This window comes from Brachyhypopomus gauderio, chromosome 20 (assembly GCF_052324685.1).
Source record: "Brachyhypopomus gauderio isolate BG-103 chromosome 20, BGAUD_0.2, whole genome shotgun sequence".
Lineage (NCBI taxonomy): Eukaryota > Metazoa > Chordata > Actinopteri > Gymnotiformes > Hypopomidae > Brachyhypopomus > Brachyhypopomus gauderio.
In genome coordinates, this window is record NC_135230.1 from 4611233 (window position 1) to 4631858 (window position 20626).

The 20626-nt window shown below is 42.1% G+C and overlaps 1 protein-coding gene and 1 long non-coding RNA gene across 2 annotated transcripts; one reads left to right on the forward strand and one right to left on the reverse strand.

The window, feature by feature from the left end:
• The first annotated feature begins 3086 nt into the window (after positions 1 to 3086).
• On the forward strand, positions 3087 to 16284 carry LOC143484197 (uncharacterized). The gene is made up of 5 exons (XM_076982821.1): positions 3087 to 3224; positions 4308 to 4569; positions 5739 to 15239; positions 15374 to 15494; positions 15588 to 16284. Exon 3 carries the CDS (start codon positions 5774 to 5776, stop codon positions 6899 to 6901), a length of 1128 nt encoding a protein of 375 aa, XP_076838936.1. The 5' UTR covers positions 3087 to 3224; positions 4308 to 4569; positions 5739 to 5773; the 3' UTR covers positions 6902 to 15239; positions 15374 to 15494; positions 15588 to 16284.
• A 1756-nt stretch (positions 16285 to 18040) lies between these two features.
• On the reverse strand, positions 18041 to 20530 carry LOC143484239 (uncharacterized). The gene is made up of 3 exons (XR_013122588.1): positions 18757 to 20530; positions 18592 to 18671; positions 18041 to 18508 (listed from the first exon to the last, which is right to left on the reverse strand). It is a non-coding gene; the product is annotated as an uncharacterized LOC143484239 (long non-coding RNA).
• Between the last annotated feature and the right edge of the window lie 96 nt (positions 20531 to 20626).

Below are 20626 nucleotides of genomic sequence, written 5' to 3' on the forward strand. Positions count from 1 at the left end.
TAATCCAACCTTAACTGATACATGGCTGAACGGTTCATGTTTCAGTTTAGTTCACGGCCTCAGGGACCAGGAGACGAGTGTTGTAAAAAATTTATAAATAAATAATTTGCAACTAAATGTTGGGTTTATTATAGGAAATATAAATCACATTACAAATACAGAAATCCCTCCTTTATCACATTCTGGAGATTCCAGAACTACTTGCAATAACTGAAAATCCATGAAGTAGAAACGGTATTTAAGTATTTATACACTATATTTATATAGTGTATTTTTATACACTATATTAAAGCTTTATAAACCCTCCCCAGACCTTTACATAAACCTTTCCCATTCCCTGAATTTACATTTACAGCATTTGGCAGACACTCTTATCCAGAGCGACTTACATTTTTATCTCATTTTTTATACAAGTGAGCAATTGAGGGTTAAGGGCCTTACTCTGGGGCACCTCAGTCATGGCCTCAGGTCTGGGAATCAAACCCACGACCCTCCGGTCACAAGACCATTTCCCTACCACCAGGCCATGACTGCCTTAATAACCATCCCCACACTGTTCTGTGCATGTGTGCTTGTCCAGTGAGCAGTCGTGTTGTATGCAATCTCATGTAGGCGAGTAGCGTCTCAGGCAAGCGATGCTAAACTCGTATATTCAGGAGAAAATATCAACTCAAATGTACAATCAAAAAGAGAATGTGAGTGAGTGGCAGCGCAAACGTGAATCACGTCCTTAGCAACAGTTCTCTGGGTAACAGTGAACGAATCAGAAAATGAACAAGAGCCCTCAGTACATAAACGAATCAGAAAATGAACGAGAGCCCTCAGTTCATGAACAAATCAGAGAGTGAACGAGAGCTTTCAGTTCATTAACGAATCAGAGAATGAACGAATCACTGAGCATGCGCAGTTCCCTCGCAATGAATAGGCCCTTTTCACAACAAAACGGAAATACGTCACCGCCGGGTAAAACAAGTTCCGGTACTCGCAGAAGATAGTTGTTGTCAATTCACCTCAGCATGGAGCGTGTGTTTACTTCATCCCTGTCGTCGCTACCGAGACTGAATTTTAAATACGTTTCCAGTATCGTTGGAGAACATTCAACAACGAACGGTTCCAAGTTAAATAGAGGCTACAAATTGTTTGGAGAATAATTTATTCACTTATACCAGGGTAAGCTAACACCAGCTAGCACTAGCTAGGTAACTAACTATTATTTAAGGTATAGCTGGTTCCATTAGTCATCCTACGGAGTGGTAAAACAGTCTATATTATTATGATATATATTATAATATTACATATTATACTGACAGCTTTAGTTAACAATATCTAGCTAGGTTAAGCTGTGCGATTTTTGGCCCATTTTCAGCCGATTTTTCACTCGTGTGACTATCTTTGCGATCGGGCTGAGTTTCGGCTCAATCGCGTGTCGTGCATCGTATAGTTTACACAGGTAAACGAGGAGCGATTCACACCTCACGACCAACTCCCGATCAGAAATCGCAGCGTCGCAAGAATATCAAACATGTTTGAAATTCAAATCGCTCCTTGTGAGAGTATCGCACTGTTGAAGCAGCTCCACGAGCCGACTCTCCCTGCGATTTAGTCGTACAGTTTGAGATGGAGCTGAGTACACGATTTAAAATATCGTACAGTGTACGCCCAGCTTTAGCAAGCCAAGGGACGTCAGCTATTGATTGTTTGGTTTACATCAGTATCAATAAAGTTCATGACACACACCAAGTTATTACGTGTTATTGTTTATTCAGTGTCCAATATAGTCGACAGCAAAGTGATGGTCAGAGCTGGATGCTACCGAGCAGAGCTGGATGCTAGCGGATCACAAATAGTTTCAGAGCCGTTTCAGTGGAACAGTTGCTGTCCGCATTTGAAAGAGCAAACTCTCGACTAGTAGATGTTCGTGGTGTACTGCCAGCCGAGAGCTTGCTCTTTTCTAGCTAGATGCTATCGGATCGGGGCTAGAAGCTATCGGATCACGGCTAGAAGCTATCGGATCGGGGCTAGAAGCTATCGGATCGGGGCTAGAAGCTAGCGAACCGGGGCTAGAAGCTAGCAAACCGGGGCTAGAAGCTATCGGATCACGGCTAGAAGCTATCGGATCACGGCTAGAAGCTAGCGAACCGGGACTAGAAGCTATCGGATCACGGCTAGAAGCTATCGGATCACGGCTAGAAGCTATCGGATCACGGCTAGAAGCTATCGGATCACAGCTAGAAGCTAGCGAACCGGGGCTAGAAGCTAGCGAACCGTGGCTAAAAGCTAGCGAACCGGAGCTAAAAGCTAGCGAACCGGAGCTAAAAGCTAGCGAACCGGAGCTAAAAGCTAGCGGACCGGGGCTAGATGCTATCGGACCGGGGCTAGATGCTATCGGACCGGGGCTAGATGCTAGCGAACCGGAGCTAGAAGCTAGCGAACCGGGGCTAGATGCTAGCGGGTAACAGCTAGATGCTAGCGGACGTACGTGTACTCCCAGCCGAGAGCTTGATCTTTCAAACGCAGACAGCAACTGTTCCACTGAAACCGGCTGGGAACAGTAACAGTACTGGGAACAGTAACAGTACTGGGAACAGTAACAGTACCGGGGACAGTAACAGTACTGGGAACAGTAACAGGGAACAGCACCAACTTTTAGCCGCGAGCTTCCTGCTATGTAGTCTGCAGCAGTGAAATGCTGGCTACACACAAAGATGCTCCGTATCACAAAGTTTTCCCCTTCATCCCTCCTAATTGCACAAACCCATTTTCTTTTCTGCTCGTCGTCAGCCGGAAAACCATAGAAACTGAGATACGACTGTTTTTGCTTCGAGATCGAGCACCCTGGTGCACTGCAAAAGCTCTTGTTATTGGACTCTGCCATTGTTTAATGTGTAACGGAAGTAACTTTACCCTGCAACGAGAGCTTCCGGAAGAAAAAATGCGGAAGTGTGAAAAGGGCCTATGTCTCCGCCACCAGATTCGCGGGTGATTCGGTGATTCACAGACCACACTGCAGTTCCCCTGCCGGCCTGCACGGTCGCTGCTGAGCTCAACTACTGAACTGAAAAAGGAACGAATCAGCTGAGGAAGTGATTCGATTCAGTTTGTTTACTCAAATGATTCATTCATTTGAACGAATCGTTCGTGAACGATACAACACTACTGGACAGAGGAAGAGGTCTCCATGTTGCAGCATTCACACCCGGTTTGTGTGCGTCCGTACGATCAAAGTAAGTTCAGCGTTGACTGTAGTACTGGAGCGGACATTGTTGTGGTTGTATTTGATGTGAGAGATGTCGATGTTGAGATTGTTCGTCCTTTACTGGCTTGTAGTAAAATGCAGATGTGCACATGTAGCCTAGCCTGCTTTGTGCTGTGTTTACATGTAAGAGAATTGCATTAGATGTTCGTGAACGTGTGAGGAGGAAGTGTACGTTGTATATGCGTATCGGTGAATAATTCTCCTGGTTACCGATCATTCTCTGATAATCAGTAATTTACTGCTCGGTTTCCTCAGCGGATTAGTCACATATTGAATGTAAAAAGTGCCTCAGTTTGTTGATGTAAATCTAGTGGTGGTTTGAGGGTGTACATACTTGCTGTTTGCCCATGCGCTCGCGTAGACAACGTTCGCGTACGCGTCGCGTTAACTATTGGAGGACGTGCAAGACCTACGCGCCAAACCGACGCAGGATACGCGAAGCAGCCATGATGCGTACGCGAACGCGTAGTTATATCTTAGCCTTAACTGTGTTCCTCGTTAAAGGTGGAACAAAGCAGAAATGTCCATCTCGTTCTCCTCTACAACAGGGGTACTCAACTGGCGGACCGCGGTCCGGATCCGGACCCGAACGCAGTCCTGTCCGGATCCAATCTCATTCCTGATTAACTGGATACGGACCAAAAAACCATTTATTTCAGGGCTATTGAAAAAACACGTTGTACGTTCGCCACCCCCGCTCAACAACTTACGTTCGCCACCCCCGCCGCACCGGACCTCAGGTCACAGGTATCTGCCAAAATTGGACCGCGGACAAATTTAGTTGAGTACCCCTGCTCTACAATGTTCTGCAATAAATCTATTTGGATAAAACGCACATTTTTGTCCAAATTCTTGGAATGTTGTTGTTCTCTTCATAGTGATGTATATTTTTGCAAAAGTAATTTAACGTTACATTTACAGTATAAAAATTGTTGTATAATAGAACAAACATGTTTTGTATTGTAGTTTCTAAGTGTAAAAGTCATAAATTCCTGTTGTATTTTAAAATGAGGTCTCTGGTCATGAGTTCTTGTTTCTGTTGTTCTTCCAGTCTGAGGAGTGCAGATCTTTCTTCATAAGTGTGAGGTTCACAGTCCAGCTCTCATCATCCCAGACACCTTTGTTCTTGTGGGGGTCAGAGATCCAGACAGACGGACACTTTCATCTGGCCTGAGAGTTCGGATATCCGGTTGTTCCAGCGCTGGCTTGAGAGTGTTTAACCATTGTCAGACTGTTCAGGTCGGCACTTTGGGCCCTACCAGAGAGAACTGAAAGACAGAGAGGAGGCCATGAACAGCATCTGCTCCTAGGTGGTGAGTTTGTTTTGTAATGTTAACACATTCATAATTGTCTTTGAAAGATGTTGTAGAGAGAGATGGCAACCAGCATGTGCTCAACACTCAGCTTCATACAAGTGCTACAACTCTGGTACATTGGTACGAACACATTTTAATACAGTTTCTGTACTGTTGTCAGGGGCAACAGGCCACCAGTTGAATAAAAATGAGTCCTTCTGTAATAGTAGTTCATACTCGGCACAATAATTCTTGTGAGCTTACTATAATTTGAATGAATCTATTAAACAGTATACCATATTTAATTGTTTGTATTTCCTTTTTTATTCATGCAATTAAGTTTCTTAATACACAAAAAGATCTTGGCATCATATTTGACTTCCTCAGGAGGAAAGTGCTCTGCTGACTTTGTTTTGCTGGTTCAATCTTGAAAATTACGTTAGTATTTAAACTAAAAAAACATAATATATCATGTGAGTGTTTCCCCCCAGGTTGTCCGCGGGTTCTTAAAAAGTGAAATCGATTTTTGGGAGAAAAAGTCTTAATCACGATTGTAACATTCCCATTTGGTATACGAGGTGAGCCATTGACTGATGGTTCATCCTTTTTTTTATTGTAGTACAATGTGGATTAACAAACCACCGTAAGAGCTGTAGAAAAAATGCTCTCCACAGTCCCTCTGTAGAACGTGGTGAAGATGGGAGGTGGAAGGTGTGCTTTCCTCAGTCTCCGCAGGAAGTAGAGACACTGCTAGGCTTTCTTTGTTATGGAGCTGGTGTTGAGGGACCAGGTGAGGTTCTCTGCGATGTGGACACCGAGGAACTTGGTGTTCTTCACAATCTCCACAGTAGAGCCGTTGATGTTCAGCGGGTGGTGGTCACCTGGTGCTCTTCTGAAGTCAACAACCATCTCTTTGGTTTTATCCACATTTAGGGATAGGTTGTTGGTCCTGCACCAGTCTGTTAGCCACTGCACCTCCCCCCTGTATGCTGACTCATCGTTCTTGCTGATGAGGCCAACTTTGGTTGTCAGCAGCGAACTTGATGATGTGATTTGAGCTGTACTGTAAATATTGTTTCCAATAGTTCTGTATATTTGTATCTCACCCTGTTTTGTAATGTCTCTTTTTATTCTCCAGAACTGAGTGACGTCCATTTTTAAGTCTTCTACTGTTTCCACATTTTCAGGGAACTTTATTTTACCTCCACAAAAACATCAGGAGATGAAACCCAGAGGAGCTTGTCAGACTGCTGTAAACAGGAAAGACCTCCACACTAAAAGACCTCAGGTATGGAAGAACAAAGACATGGAAAATGAGAGACGGCACTCCTCAGATTGTGGAAAAAGTTTTATTAAGCAGAGGGATCTCCAGAAACACCAGAGCACTCACCCTGCAGTGAGGCTTTATGGCTGCTCAGAGTGTGGGAAGAGTTTTAGTAGTCGGAGTAATCTCCACCGGCACCAGCGCATTCACACAGGAGAGAACCCCTGCCACTGCTCAGAGTGTGGGAAGAGTTTTAGGAATCAGAGTAATTTCCGAATGCACCAGTGTATGCACACAGGAGAGAAGCCGTATCGCTGCTCAGAGTGTGGGAAGAGTTTTAGTAATCAGAGCAATTTCCGAATGCACCAGTGTATTCACACAGGAGAGAAGCCGTATCGCTGCTCAGAGTGTGGGAAGAGTTTTAGTAATCAGAGTAGTTTCAAAACGCACCAGCGCATTCACACAGGAGAGAAGCCCTATCACTGCTCAGAGTGTGGGAAGAGTTTTAGTAATAAGAGTAGTTTCCAAATACATCAGCGCATTCACACAGGAGAGAAGCCCTTTCACTGCTCAGAGTGTGGGAATAGTTTTAGTAATCAGGGTAGTCTCCAAATACATCAGCGCATTCACACAGGAGAGAAGCCATATCACTGCTTAGAGTGTGGGATGAGTTTTAATAGTCCGAGTCATCTCACAATGCACCAGCGCATTCACACAGGAGAGAAGCCGTATCACTGCTCAGAGTGTGGGAACAGTTTTAGTCGTCAGAGTAATCTCAAACGGCACCAGCGCATTCACACAGGAGAGAAGCCACATCACTGCTCAGAGTGTGGGAAATGTTTTCGTAATCAGAGTCATCTCATACGGCACCAGCGCATTCACACAGGAGAGAAGCCGTATTACTGCACAGAGTGTTGGAAGAGTTTTAGAAGTCAGAGTAATCTCCACCAGCACCAGCGCATTCACACAGGAGAGAAGCCCTATCACTGCTCAGAGTGTGGGAAGAGTTTTAATAGTCAGAGTCATCGCAGACGGCACCAGCACATTCACACAGGAGAGAAGTCCTATCACTGCTCAGTGTGGTAAGACTTTTTACTCAACAGAGTAATCTCCACCAGCACCAGTGCATTCACACCTGAGAGAATCTGTATCACTGCTCAGAATCGATGGAACAGCACTCATTGGAGTGTTTAAGATGAATGTACTCACTAGCTATGAACAAAGTGACTGATATAAAATCAGTCATGGTTTGTGTTTCTATCTCCTGCACTGTGTCTGTAGGTTTGTGGTTTTATCTCCTACAATATATTTTTTTATTTCTTTCAGTATTTGGGTGGGTTCGTCTTGGGAAAAGTTCCATTAATGGTGCGGTTTGTAATGCTTCTGTACTGATGCATGAAATGTTAATTTTGTCTGTATTTTAGGCTTCATATACAATGGATTCTAATTGAAAATGTATTGTTATTAGTGGTTTTCTTAATAATTATATTTCTATAGTATAATACTGAAAACATTTATGTAAATCGATGGCTCAGTATTTAACTGTTAGAGCTTTTCCAGTGCAGATGCAGAGGTGGAGTCAACATGGTACTAATTAAAGCTCATTCATAAATTTGGAGACTAAGATGGCTTTTGGGAAACGATCACATTATTGGTGTTCTTAAAGTTACATAATTCTTTAAGTTGTTCATATACTATTGGTTTTAAGACTATTGGTTGTCAGAAAACACACCCCTGGTTTGTTTCTTAACTTCTTAAGCAAAATAAGATTCCAAACAAAATAAGGTTCCACAGCTTCGTGTTCTTTGGAAGCGGAATATGTAAACAGCCTTGAAGTCAAAAAGAGGATCGACGATCCCTCCCTCTAATCTACGCAATTACCCACACTACGCAAAGTGACACAGCGCACTATAGCCGACGCCACTAGTTGGCTAACCTGCAGAGTATGGAACCATGGCAAGTGCAGAGCCGGAGCTGGAGGCTGCTCCTGCTTCTCTTAAATCAGCAGTATGGAGGTATTTTGCATAGTGGTGTCAATTCCAGGTTCCGAGATTAAAAGTCCTCACCAGGATTTTGCTCAAGCTTGCTAGATTTTCTAATTAGCAATCCAGGTAAAATAAGTGGAATCAACACAATCCAGGAAGCCTGAGCGAAATCCTGATGAGGACCTTTAATCTCGGAACCGGGAATTGACACCTCTAATTTTGCGTTCCCGGTGAGTTATGTCGACAGCGTTCATGTTGTCGACAAGAACACAACAGTGTGCAAGATGTGCTACACGCGTGTACCTTACCTGCACTACAAACATGGCTCGAAAACACTACAAACATGGCTCGACTCATTCGCAGGCATCACAAAGATGTGGATTTGACTGGAAAAACATCATCACTGGTCCAGTCAAATATTCAGTCTTCATTTGAAATAAAATTGGCTACTAACCCTATAGGTTTAGTCATAGCAGCAAACCTGCAGCTTTATTCGGTGGTGGAAAATGCTAGTTTTAAACATTTAATTAGTGTACTTGAGCCACGCTACAGTATTCCCAGCAGGTCGCATCTTACAACTAAAGTGTTGCCGTCAATGTATGAAGACACTAAACAAAATGTTTCGAGGGGTCTAAGCAATGCGGAGTTAGTCGCCATAACAGATGGCTGGACCTCAAGAGCTACATTACAGTGACAGCACACTATGTCAGTACTGAATGGGAGATTGAAAGTTTAGTCCTTCAAACTCGCCCTCTCTATGAATCACACACAAGTGATAATTTGGCAGCAGTGCTATAGGAAACAGTATTAGAATGGAAACTGGATAGACAAAATACAACCATACAGTTGTGCTCAAAATAATAGCAGTGTCTTTAAAAATTATAAAAGTCTTCTAACAAATTGTACTTTAATGAACACAAATGCATTGGGGACACAGCACATTCTATTCCAAAGCAGGACAATTGGGAAAAGTAATTAAAACTCAATGATATTTCACAGAAAGTCTGAAACGTAATGTAAAAAAAAAAATAACAGCATTGACATCTTTTCTTGGAAACTAAAAAATGTACTGCACAAACTAAGATTCTTGATAAGCCAACTTGGCTGAGTATCCTAAACTAATATGTTGTTGCAAAACCATGGTTTCTGATAACTGCTTCACATCTGTGGTGCATGGAGTCGACCAATTTCTGGCAACGGTCAACAGGTATTGCAGCCCAGGCCAATGGACCCAAAAAGAAGAACCTTATTTTCACCAGTCCACAAAATGTTACGCCATTTCTTCTCAGGCCACTCAATGTGTTCTTTGGAAAATTCTAACCGCTTCTGCACGTCTTTTATTTAACAGTGGGACTTTGTGAGGGCTTCTTGCTGGTAGGTTGATTTCAACAAGACGTCTTCTGATTGTACCAGTACTCACAGTCAACTGAAGGTTTTCCTTGATCCTCTTGGAGCCGATCACTGGCTGAGCCTTTACCAGTTTGGCTATTCTCCTATCCATTTGAGGAGTTGTTTTTCTTTTTCTTCTGCGTTTTTCTGGATTTTCTTCCCATTTCAAAGCATTGGAGATCATTTTAGCTGAACAGCCAATCACTTACTGTACTTCTTTATAGGTTTTCCCCTCTTTTATTAGTTTCTTGATTAAAAAACACTCGTCTTTTTAACTGTGACTTGAACGACCCATTTTCTTGTCTTTTCAGGACAAATGCACAGCCAGCATGTCAGTTGCCTTGCTCCTTAAATAAGGATCACCTGTTAACACCCTTTTTCCCAGAATGCCCTCCCTAAGTGACGGCCTCCCTAATTGAACTCGCCACTGCTATTTATTTGAACACACCCTTTTCAGTTAATCATTCAATTTCACAGAATCTGCAGTATGCATGGGTGGCCTGTTTGGTTTGATGGTTTTCTATACCCATATTATAAAGTAAAGTAAAATTCATTTATATAGCACTTCTCACAGGCACAAACCACAAAGTGCTTTACAACAAAAAATAAAATAAAAATAAAAACACAAAAACACACTAAAAACAGAAAATACAGTGCACAAGGTCAACGGCTGCAACCTCACCACTAACTAAACGCCTGCGTAAAAAGGAAAGTCTTTAGCTGTTTTTTAAAAGTATCCACAGAGTCAGCTGATCTTAAATGTGTAGGAAGTGTGTTCCACAGTTTTGGAGCAACCACCTTAAACGCTCGGTCTCCACAAGTCTTTAGACGCGAGCGTGGCACAGACAGTAAACTCAGGTTGTTTGCCCTGAGTGATCGCGATGAAGTGTAGGGGTGGAGCAAGTCGGCGACATACACAGGAGCTGTGTTGTGTAGTGCTCTGTATGTTAGTTAAAATCTTGAACTGGATCCTGAATTCTACAGGAAGCCAGTGTAAGGATTTTAAAATGGGTGTTATGCGAGACCGTCTGCATATAACCTCCAAAAACTTATATAACCTAGGCTATAACCTCCAAAAACTTACTTGTGGTGTAGAGATTGAAATTTTTACAAAAACATTGCTTTATCTTGCTGCTGTTGGGGCACTGCTATTATTTTGAGCACTACTATACCTGTGACCACAGATAATGCCAAAAACATTGTCAATGCCTCAAATGCAGCTGGATTGTCACCACATATAGGGTGTTTTGCACACACAGTAAACCTGGCATCCCAGAAGGGGTTGGGAGTAAACCAGATTTCTCGTCTTTTGGGCAAAGTCAGGAGAGTGGTCACCTTTCATAAGAGCATGACTGCAGCAGCTGTCTTTAAGGCCAAACAAAAGATGCTCCAGCTTCCTCCTCACAAGCTGATTCAAGATGTCGCTACAAGGTGGAACTCCAGCTATGACACGCTTACACGCTACTTAGAGCAACAAGCTGCTGTTTATTCTGCAGAAAAAGATGTTAAAATGAATGCCAAAGATCTCATCACAGTCTCTGATCAAGATGTGACTGTTCTGGAGGACGTGGTTGAGGTTCTGAAGCCCATGAAAACAATCACAACTCTACTGAGCTCAGAACAGCAGCCCACTATGTCTATGATCCTGCCATTTAAGCACTCCATTCTCACAGCAATGAAACACAGTGGCACAGATTCACAGATTATGAAGGATGTTAAATCGGCTATAGCAACCAACATTGGAGGGAGGTATTCAAATCCCAGTCTTCAACAGTTCCTGAATGAGAGCACTGCCTCGGACCCTCGGTTCGAGTCTTTGCCCCATCTGGATGACCCCCCTCGGAAAGAGATATTCAACAGTTTGGCCGAGAAAATCCTACAAAAACATCCCACACAGGTATGTGACCAATTGAAATTCATATGATGAAATGTCCACTATTAATAGTGATGCAAATTTATCTTGTAGTTGAAATACTGATACAATTATAAATGTATATTCTTTTTTAAACTGGAAACTGCAGTATCCAGTGAAGGCAGCCCCCCAGCAAAGAGAACCACACTCTGTAAACTGTTTGGCGACTTTTATAGTACAGCCCCCACTACACCAACAACACCAAAATTATGGCCTGATGTTGTCAAGGAGGAGATTGAGCTATACAGGATGGCAAATGTCATTTCTGTGGATGCAAATCCACTGAAATGGTGGAAAAACAATGAGCATCAGTACCCAGATTTGTCCAAGCTTTCCAAACATCTTGCTGTGCAAGCAACAAGTGTAGCAAGTGAGCGAGTGTTCTCCACAGCAGGGGGCATTGTGACTGCTCAAAGAGCAGAATGTGGACATTCTCATCGTCTTAAAGAAAAACTTGAAAATGTAAAAATAACAAGTTGTTTTGTCTAACCTCAAATGTGTTAATAGTTTTGGTACCTCAAGGAGCATATTTCTCTCCAGATAAAGTTAATAATATATCTTTGTTAAAGAAAAAAAACTTGAAAGAAGAATGTAAAAAATGACAGTTGTCATTCTCAGGGACCGAAAAAGTTTTTAGGATATTTTGTAGGACAGTTTAGTTTAAGGCTCTATTTGTTCTATTATTTTGTACATGACTGTTCCTGTATTTGTTTTATTATTTATTTTGTTATGTTGCACATTGCTGGTTTTTGAGAGAGAGAGAGAGAGAGAGAGATCTAAGCTAGTTTACTAAGCTAGTTTAAGCACCGGACTGCTTACACACTCACCGTGTGGAGCGAAAAGCGCGCGGTGATTCTGTGTTCAGTGGCTCGGGTGGAAGTGCACACAGTCCGACAGCTGGGAGGCGCTCACTTTCACTTCAATGCATTAGCTTTCATAAATGAGGCTGTATGAAATGTAGTGCCCTAACTTCGACCCTCCCTTAAACAATCTTTGCACAATTGCATTCAAATTGGATAGCAACCTTACCAATGCGAGCAGAACTTCACAGTAAGAGTCTTTGTCTGAGCACATTCTTGTTAACTAAAGACATACATATGTTGGGGTGTTTCCATAAGTGGTCTATTATGAGTGAATTGCTTTATTGGCCAATTTTAACAATTGTTTTGACCAAGCAGCAGTTTAAGAACAAGCCGAAACATAAAAAGCATTAATATTCTGTATTCTGGGCATTCGCTCAGGAAGTGCATATCTCTCTCTCTCTTTCCTTGCAAAACGTCAAATGTGTAATCTTTTTAGCGTTTGCTTTAATATACTGTACAAAGTAGATACTACGATCAGTTGGGACACCTACATATAGCCCGTTTTTGTCGGGAATCGGTGAGTATTTACATGTATTTGATAGCGGTGTAACATATGTACGCAGCTCTCTGCGTACGCATGAGTACGCATTCCAGTGTTTAGTTTTGCATACGATTTCATACACAAAGGGAGTGAGACCAGGTTGGTAATACAGTATTTGTCTTAAGGCAGCTATCAAGCAAGACATTATACAAAAAGTAGTTGCATGTACAAAAGAACAGTTTTTTATTGAATGTGAGTAAAGAGCAGTATCCTTAAATGGTTTGCATTGTGTATCCATGCATTGAATGTACTGTACATATAAATCAACAGTACACCACATACATTTAATGAGATGGTGTTGCTTGGTGGTTCAGACAAAAAAAAAACAAGTTCAGTAAGCGACAAAGGAAAATAAATAAGCATTATAGCAACATAATAAAGGTACTAGTAAAATGGTTAAATGCAAATGTTTATGTGTTAATGCATTGAGCTAAACAGATAGATGGCCAGGAGAAGGAGTGGTCCCTGAATGTGGAAGCCCTGCTTCGTATGTTGCAGAAACTTTCAAGAGGTCAACATAAAACAGTCATTGGAGCTGCTCTGTCAATTCAGCAATAAAGCAAGAGGATAGTTCCTGATCTTCTCCACTGCCCACAACACCTCTGAAGATTTCTGGACAGAGGTCTTCTAGACAAAGATGTGGTTGATCTGCATAAGGGAACATTAAGATCCTCATACATCTCTCAACAGAAGCTTTGATGTCATCCAGAACACGCGAGAAGCCGCTTTAGCCATTCCAGATGGCTCAGTCAAAACCATTACGTCTTAATGAACCAATAAATAACATCAGCAAATAACATCACACAAAAAAATATATTGTTTCTTATTTTATGTCACTGTTAACTATACAGGGTTGACGCGAACTTTATAGGCCTATCTATCTACCTATTTTTCATAAGAGCTTGTGGCTAGCTCTGACTGTTCAACGCAAGCTGTAGCGAACGGCAGTAACTTTGTTTTACCGGAAAATATCAAAACGTGTGACGCTCGGGGCTGGACGAAGGACGAGACATGAAATCCTTGTCTTTCAGACGTCACTTTTATTACAGCGCTTTAATGCGCACGGAAAACACTGATATTGCGCAATAGCGCACGTAGAACATTCACACAGCAATGTGTAAACCTTAGACAACGACGAGCACAGGACACTGCGCGAGCGCACATTAAATAGACAAACCACATTAGCCCCATGTGATTACGAGACGATTCACAGGTGATTCACATTATCACGCAACATAGCCTTCACCCCAGAGTTCCACAGACGCAGACAAAGCACGTGGACCACGTATACACACGCCCAAAGGGGAGGGGCCGGGGTCCTCAACGTGACAGACGCCCCCTCCAAGGGGAGACGCAGAAGACGCTGAGGCTACAGCAGCGAACATGTCTCTGATTTTTACACATTTTGTAGCATCTACATTGAGACTCTTCAATTTCTTCACGTGTAACTTCTCCGCTCCCCCTTTCTGCCGCTTCTGTTGCTCCATTCTGCCTCTCCTTTAACAACGCGATCAACACTGAAAGTAGCGGGAGTTACAGCGGACCACGCAGAGAAAGGGTGGGGCCGCTTTCGTCCTGTACCCTGATTGGTTCAGTCCACTGTCTATATTGAAGATGGGCCAATGGGCTGCTGCCTCTAAATTGTGGGCCGGTCTCTTAGGAAAAAAAGGGAGGGAAAAAATCCATCGGCCCCTGAGGTCTGTCGGCCCACCGGGGGTACGCCAGATTAGCAGTCCAGCCCTGGCTAGAGTCATGTGCTTCAATCTGTCACGCCCCTCGTTTAGGACTCCAGTACCCAGAATACTCATGGACCTCCTTAGTATCTCCTGAATACTAATTATTTCCACCTGGAACATATGGTATTTAAACCCTCGGTTTACACTTGGGCTTCGTGAAGTATTGCCATGGGTTACTCCTGCATTCTAAGCGGCATTCTGATTTGCCTGAACTGTGCACGGCCCGTTTATTTTTACAGTACACAAGTTTGCTCAACCCCTGTTTTGCTTGGTCGCTTAGGTGGACTGATTTCTGAATCAAGACTCTCGGATTAGCACGTAATGTAAATGTACAGCACATCCAAGCACTGTGGAACAGATGATGAAAAATGAATAATGTCAGCTACATCAATCCACTCACTAACAGTGTATCATAGTTAAAAATCTTATTGACATCATTAAAGTAACCCGTTCTCTGCAAAATGATATGTTTTCATGACTAAAATAGACTGTATGCATGAAGTAGTCCCTACGTATTTCCCCCTATAAACAAACCAGTTTGGTTACTTCCAGTGCGGCGTTTACATTAGCAAATAGCTTGTTCGGTGGTGAGTGCGGTTTCTATTTGTAAACACATTTGACCATTTAATTTTTTCTTTCGCAGTTGTGTTACCTATTAGCCCACAATTCTCCTACTGAACATGAGCTCTAGACCGTTTAAAAAGCAGCGATGTATTGGCTCTACAGCAGAACATTTGGCAAAGCGTTTGGCAAAGGAGAAAACGTCCATCTGATGAACCTCTGGGTGAAGAGGAACCAGTGGAAGAGAATCACCTGTTTGAACAGGACTACTGCGCTGTCCCCGATCCCGCAGCCCTTGATCTGGCACTCCAGCAGACTGATGAGCTGCGTGAAGAGGTAGAGAGGTTACGGTCTCAAATAGAAGATTTATTCGTAAGACAGCGGTTCTGTTTGAGGATATTTGCATCTTCTGACGAAGACGTATGCTTCTATACAAGGTAGGTTAAACATGATGTATGCATAGCTACCGTACTCAACCAAGATATTGATGCAGTGGTTATAGTTAAGAATAAACCTTTTCCAGAAGCTGGTTTGAAGATGATCTAAGTCATTGTTTTTTTCTACAACACAGGTTTGCAACATACTACCATCCAATGGCAATTTGGAGCCTTATAGAACCATCAACGGGCAAAATGTTGCATATCGCAAGAGCAGCATCCAAGAAGAATAAAGACATCATTCCTTGTCCTGCAGTAAGTCTAATAAACTACATGAACTAATGTAATTTCTAAATGATTTTGCTCACAGAGATGATTTATGCATCAAACATATTTATCATTTTCTAGACACAATCCCTGCAACCCATAGACAATTTTTTAAAATTTATGAACTACCTCTCCCTGGGACTGAAACAGAGGGACCTGGCCCACAGATTTAACATCAGTCAGTCCACTGCGAGTCGAATTCTGGTAACATGGGCAAATTACTTGTACACAGTGCTTGGGGCTGTGTGCAAATGGATGTCACAGAAAGCAGTGAAGGCTCACCTACCAGAAGAATTCAAGGACTATGCAGATACACAAGTCATCCTTGATTGCACAGAACTGTGTTGTCAAACACCATCTTCTCTTCTCCTGCAAAGTGAAGTGTTCTCAAGCTACAAGTCTCATTGCACTTTGAGGGCTTGGTTGGCATGGCACCTCATGGTGCTGTCACTTTCGTCTCTGCCTTGTACGCAGGTTCTATCAGCGACAAACAAATTCTGAAGGAGTAAGGGATTGTGCAGTTGCTAACACCAGAGATGGCCATAATGGTGGACAGAGGCTTTCTTGTGGATGACTGTGTGCCATGTAAAGTCCACAGTCCTGCTTTCCTGTCCTGCAGATCCCAGACGCCAGCCTCAGAGGTCAGGGAAACACAGTCAATTGCACAACTTCGGGTTCACCCATGTATCATATGTGTCAATACAAAAGTTTATCATTCAAATTAGAATGTTACTTTACTTGAAGTTCAAATATTACAAATAAACCTTTACACATTTTACCATTGCTTGTATTTCTGTAGTATTATTCCCATACATATCTGTAGTATTGATCGTACCTTAAAAATAATAAATGATTAAATGAAAGTTTTACATTTCATCAAGTGTATTTTGAAGAAACAAAAGTAATTGTGTGGAAAAAATTAATAACTTGTGTACACATTATGAACACTACATTATATGAAAACATGTTTTAAATGTTAATGAACTAAGAGGCAACAAAATAAACACTGAAACAATTCTTGCCTGATGAACAACAAAAACATGACATTGTGTCATACAAAACCAGGTAAGTATTTAACGAAACAGGATTACTTAACAATATAACTATTTTAAATAAATAATTAAGCCTACCAATAGGGGGAAAAAAACCTTACTGGGAAGTCCTCAACTCTGGGATTATGTGGTGTATCTACAAATGAGCCATTATATCAACACATTTTTTAAGAAAGACAATCTGACTTTTCTCTTATTGTCTTTCTCACTTGGCTATGTGAATTCGCTCAATGAATATGTCATCATGTGTATAAACCACAAAGTCACACCATTTCAGCCCTGAGATCAACAGCTGTCCCTGAATTTGCCAGTAATAAGCATGCTGGTGCCATTCATAGCACCAAGGTAAGTGCAGCAGAGTCCTGCACGGGTCCGTTTTTTGAGACCCGCACCCACCCATATCCGCAGAGTACAGCACCCACCCACCCACGAACACGTGGCTATTTCAAAGTTAAATCCGTACCCGCCTGGACCCGTTAATATTCTACCCGTTACCCACCCGTGCCCGTGAAAAATCACACAAATTGAAAGTATTCCTATAGAGCACTTTATTTTTCAATGCGCCTCTGAAAAAACGTCAGTACAACACAAAATAAAATCTAAGGTTGCTGTGCAGGAACAGTATTCCTATCTAAAAGTAGCAACTGGTAAAACGCAAGAAAATGTATGTAGCCAACCGGTGGCACAACACATTGCAAAATGAGAGGGAACAAATGCCAGTATAACAACTACATAAAATCGCATAGGTTCACAAATCTATCCTAGGTGTGCAGGAACAGTATATTGTCCACAGTCCCAGGTTTGAGCTGCGTTCTGCGCTCTTGGATCACAAATCCTAAACGCTAAGTTCTCTCTCATCATTTTTCCTTGTTCTAGCACGGCCTCCCATTTAGCTTTGTAACCACCAAGCAAGCTACAATAAATGCCCTGTACAGCGTTATAACCAACCTCTGCTCATGTTTCCGCTGGAAAAGAACCGAAGTTTGGGTATTACCCCAGAACGGGTGAAGAGTAAAGTTCAGCCCACTCTGGCCAACGGAGCTACAGTACAGGTAAGCTCCCCCTGAGCTTTGCGACCACGATCGGGAGGCGGTAATCAGGCAAAATGTAACACTATGTTCATTACAGCAAATAAAAGCCTACTAAAAATGACCACTTATTTAACTTACCTGCCCGCATACCCACCCGTAAAATTGCAGTATGTGTAAAACCCACCCGTTTCAGCATCTATTTGCCCGTACCCGCCGGTACCCGACCTGGTGCAGGACTTTAAAGTGCAGTCAAAATAACTCCTGATATTTGGCCATTTAATCTCTACAAGGCCATAAGGTGGGTACTTTCTGGGATCATAAATGAGACCATCAGGAGAGGCCCCCCAACCAAGGAGCATCTGGGTGTACAAGAAAACTACAAGGTGAGAAGTTGACATTTCTCAAGCCACAGTACTCTTCCACAGCAGCAGCCTCCATTGCCAGCCCCCGTCTCATGCCAGCTGTCTGGTGAGTGCCCTTCAAAATTCTTTCAGCCAGATTTTCTGCTGAACTCCACCCCCTGACATGGCAAATCTCTGTGAAGCGTGAAGCTGTCACGCGTGGCTTCCGTAGTTCATGCCACTCTCAGGATGAACTCTGTGACCTTGTTGCCTTCTCAATCTGGTTAGCGATCTCAGGTGTTACTGCCAATGAAATCAGGTGTAACATCTCCTTCTCACTGAGTACAAATGTGCACTGAGATTGCTCAAGATGGTAGTCCTTCAATGGCCAAAGTGGTGGAGGTGGAGCATCCTTATGTCGTGTAATGTGCGGGGATTTCTTTGCTGGCTGCTGATAAGAAACTTCACTACTTGAACTTCACCAAAGGCTGAGTCAACCAATGGAATACCGGGGGACATGTCCATTGTTGTAATCATCGGTGCAACATCCTTCTTGAAACCAGCATATACCTCTGCCACTGGAAGGGGTATTTTTTAACATTTGTTGTATTTTACTGAAATTCAAAGTCAGAATTAAAATTAAATATGTTTTATATCTTACCTCACTCCCTCTGCCACTTTCCTCTCTTCAGGCCTTGCTGAAACAATTGCCATACTTTCCACAGGGCCTGGTTTTATTCCCTGGCAATATAAAAAAACAAAAACATGTAAATAAGGTAATATTACTTAAAACTTCACTATTCAAAAAGTTTTCACACAGGCATACCATTTTTCGAGGTTTGTGCCAAGCCTGCTCCTTCTCTGTGCAGCTACGGACAGGAGGAACTGCATGTATTCCCAGCTGGGAATAATGTGCTGTCTGGTACAGTAAAGCAACATGGTTGCATAAAACTGTTCCAGCAACACAAGAGCACTGACAGTGGGTCAAAATCACAGGCTTGGAATCCTTTAACACAATCTGCAACTGAATGGTAAATATACAAAATAAGACATACTGCATAGTAAGTGAACAAGTGATATCGGATGAGTTGAATAATATTTCACACATCAATAAGACAATTATCAAAAACAGTTTAAAGCAGTTTCTTGAAGATTAAGGATTTGATTTCACAGTCACAATACAGAAATTCTCTTGTTCTACTCCCTTATCAACACCATACCCTTTGTGTTATGTTTACTATACGTTTACAGGTAACTGTATAAATTCCTCCATCCTGAAACTAGCATCAACCTGATAATACAAAAAAGCTTAAGACATGGTCTTCGAGTTGGCATATTATATTGGCACTTATAGGATTATTTATTCCAAGGGTTTTAATCACATTAATAAAACATAATCAAATAATTTAGCTAAGCTTTCTCTTTTATTCTGTCGCTAACTATAACCGTACTCTCAAACTGTGTGGCTTCTCCGTCTTTCTCATCAATCGATAGCATATCGCCCTTACGCTGACCTCTCCTGTCACCTGCTCTTTATTAGAGACTGAGAAATAAAGGAAAACACGTGTGAATAACAACAGTTATTGAAATATTCAAGGTCGTAACGTTACCTCTGCTACAAAAACACTGCATAACCTAAATACCAATGTTAAGGTAAGGTTAGCTGACTTGTTAATACAACTTAGCCTTCACATACTTAGATAGCATCTTTTACCAGCAGCTTCAAAAGCTTGTTTGAGTTGAAGTTTTATTCCTGTATATAAAATGTAAGTATACACATAAAAAGTCAGTAAAAGTATTAGTAAAGCCAACTAGGAGCTTTGAGATTCGAGTAGCTAGTTGCCCTTATCCTCGTAGTTGTGGATGTAGCTTGAGACATAAAGCTTCAAGCCTTTCTCTCTCTTGCTGGCAGTGTTGCCAACTTAGCGACTTTGTCGCTATATTTAGCGACTTTTTGTAGTAAAAGGCGACTAGCGACAAATCTAGCGACTTTTTGTGGTGTTATTGGAGACTTTTGGAGACACTGAACAAACACGCTCTTTAGTTGCTGTCCTCTGGGCCGTGAGCCCCACAACACTCAGCACAGTCCCTCACCGCTCCACGTCCACACTGCAAATGAACTGCGCATGCCCAAAGCTGCTGCTGACGGGGGATGTAAATATAAATGCTTTAGTCTTCAGTGAGACACGAAAAGAAATCACTGCATTTAACTCACACAGTCTCAGTCATTCTTCACCTCATTCACCACGTAGCCGGTCACTCGACTTGTCCACAGTGTGCGTCTCTGTGAAAGCTTAACATCTAGCTAACTTGCTCATCATGTCTCACTCTAAACTCTATTCTCAAAAATACAGGAAAGAGCGGGAATCAAATCCTGAATTTAAAGGCTGGCTGAAGCCATGTATTGGAGATAATACACGGGCATACTGCCTGTATTGTAAGGTTGATTTCTATGCCAACTAGATCCTGCTAACTGCTACTCATATACTAACATTTAACAACACAGCAAAAAAAACTATTTATGTAATTTATGTAAAAATTATTTATACAAAGTAAAGCTTGTAAAGCTGCTTTGTGACAACAACTGTTGTAAAAAGCACTATATAAATAAAATTTGATTGATTGATTGATTGACAAAGCATTAAAGTCATGTAGTTCTTTTGAGAAGTGACTGCCTATTTCAAAGGCAACAGATG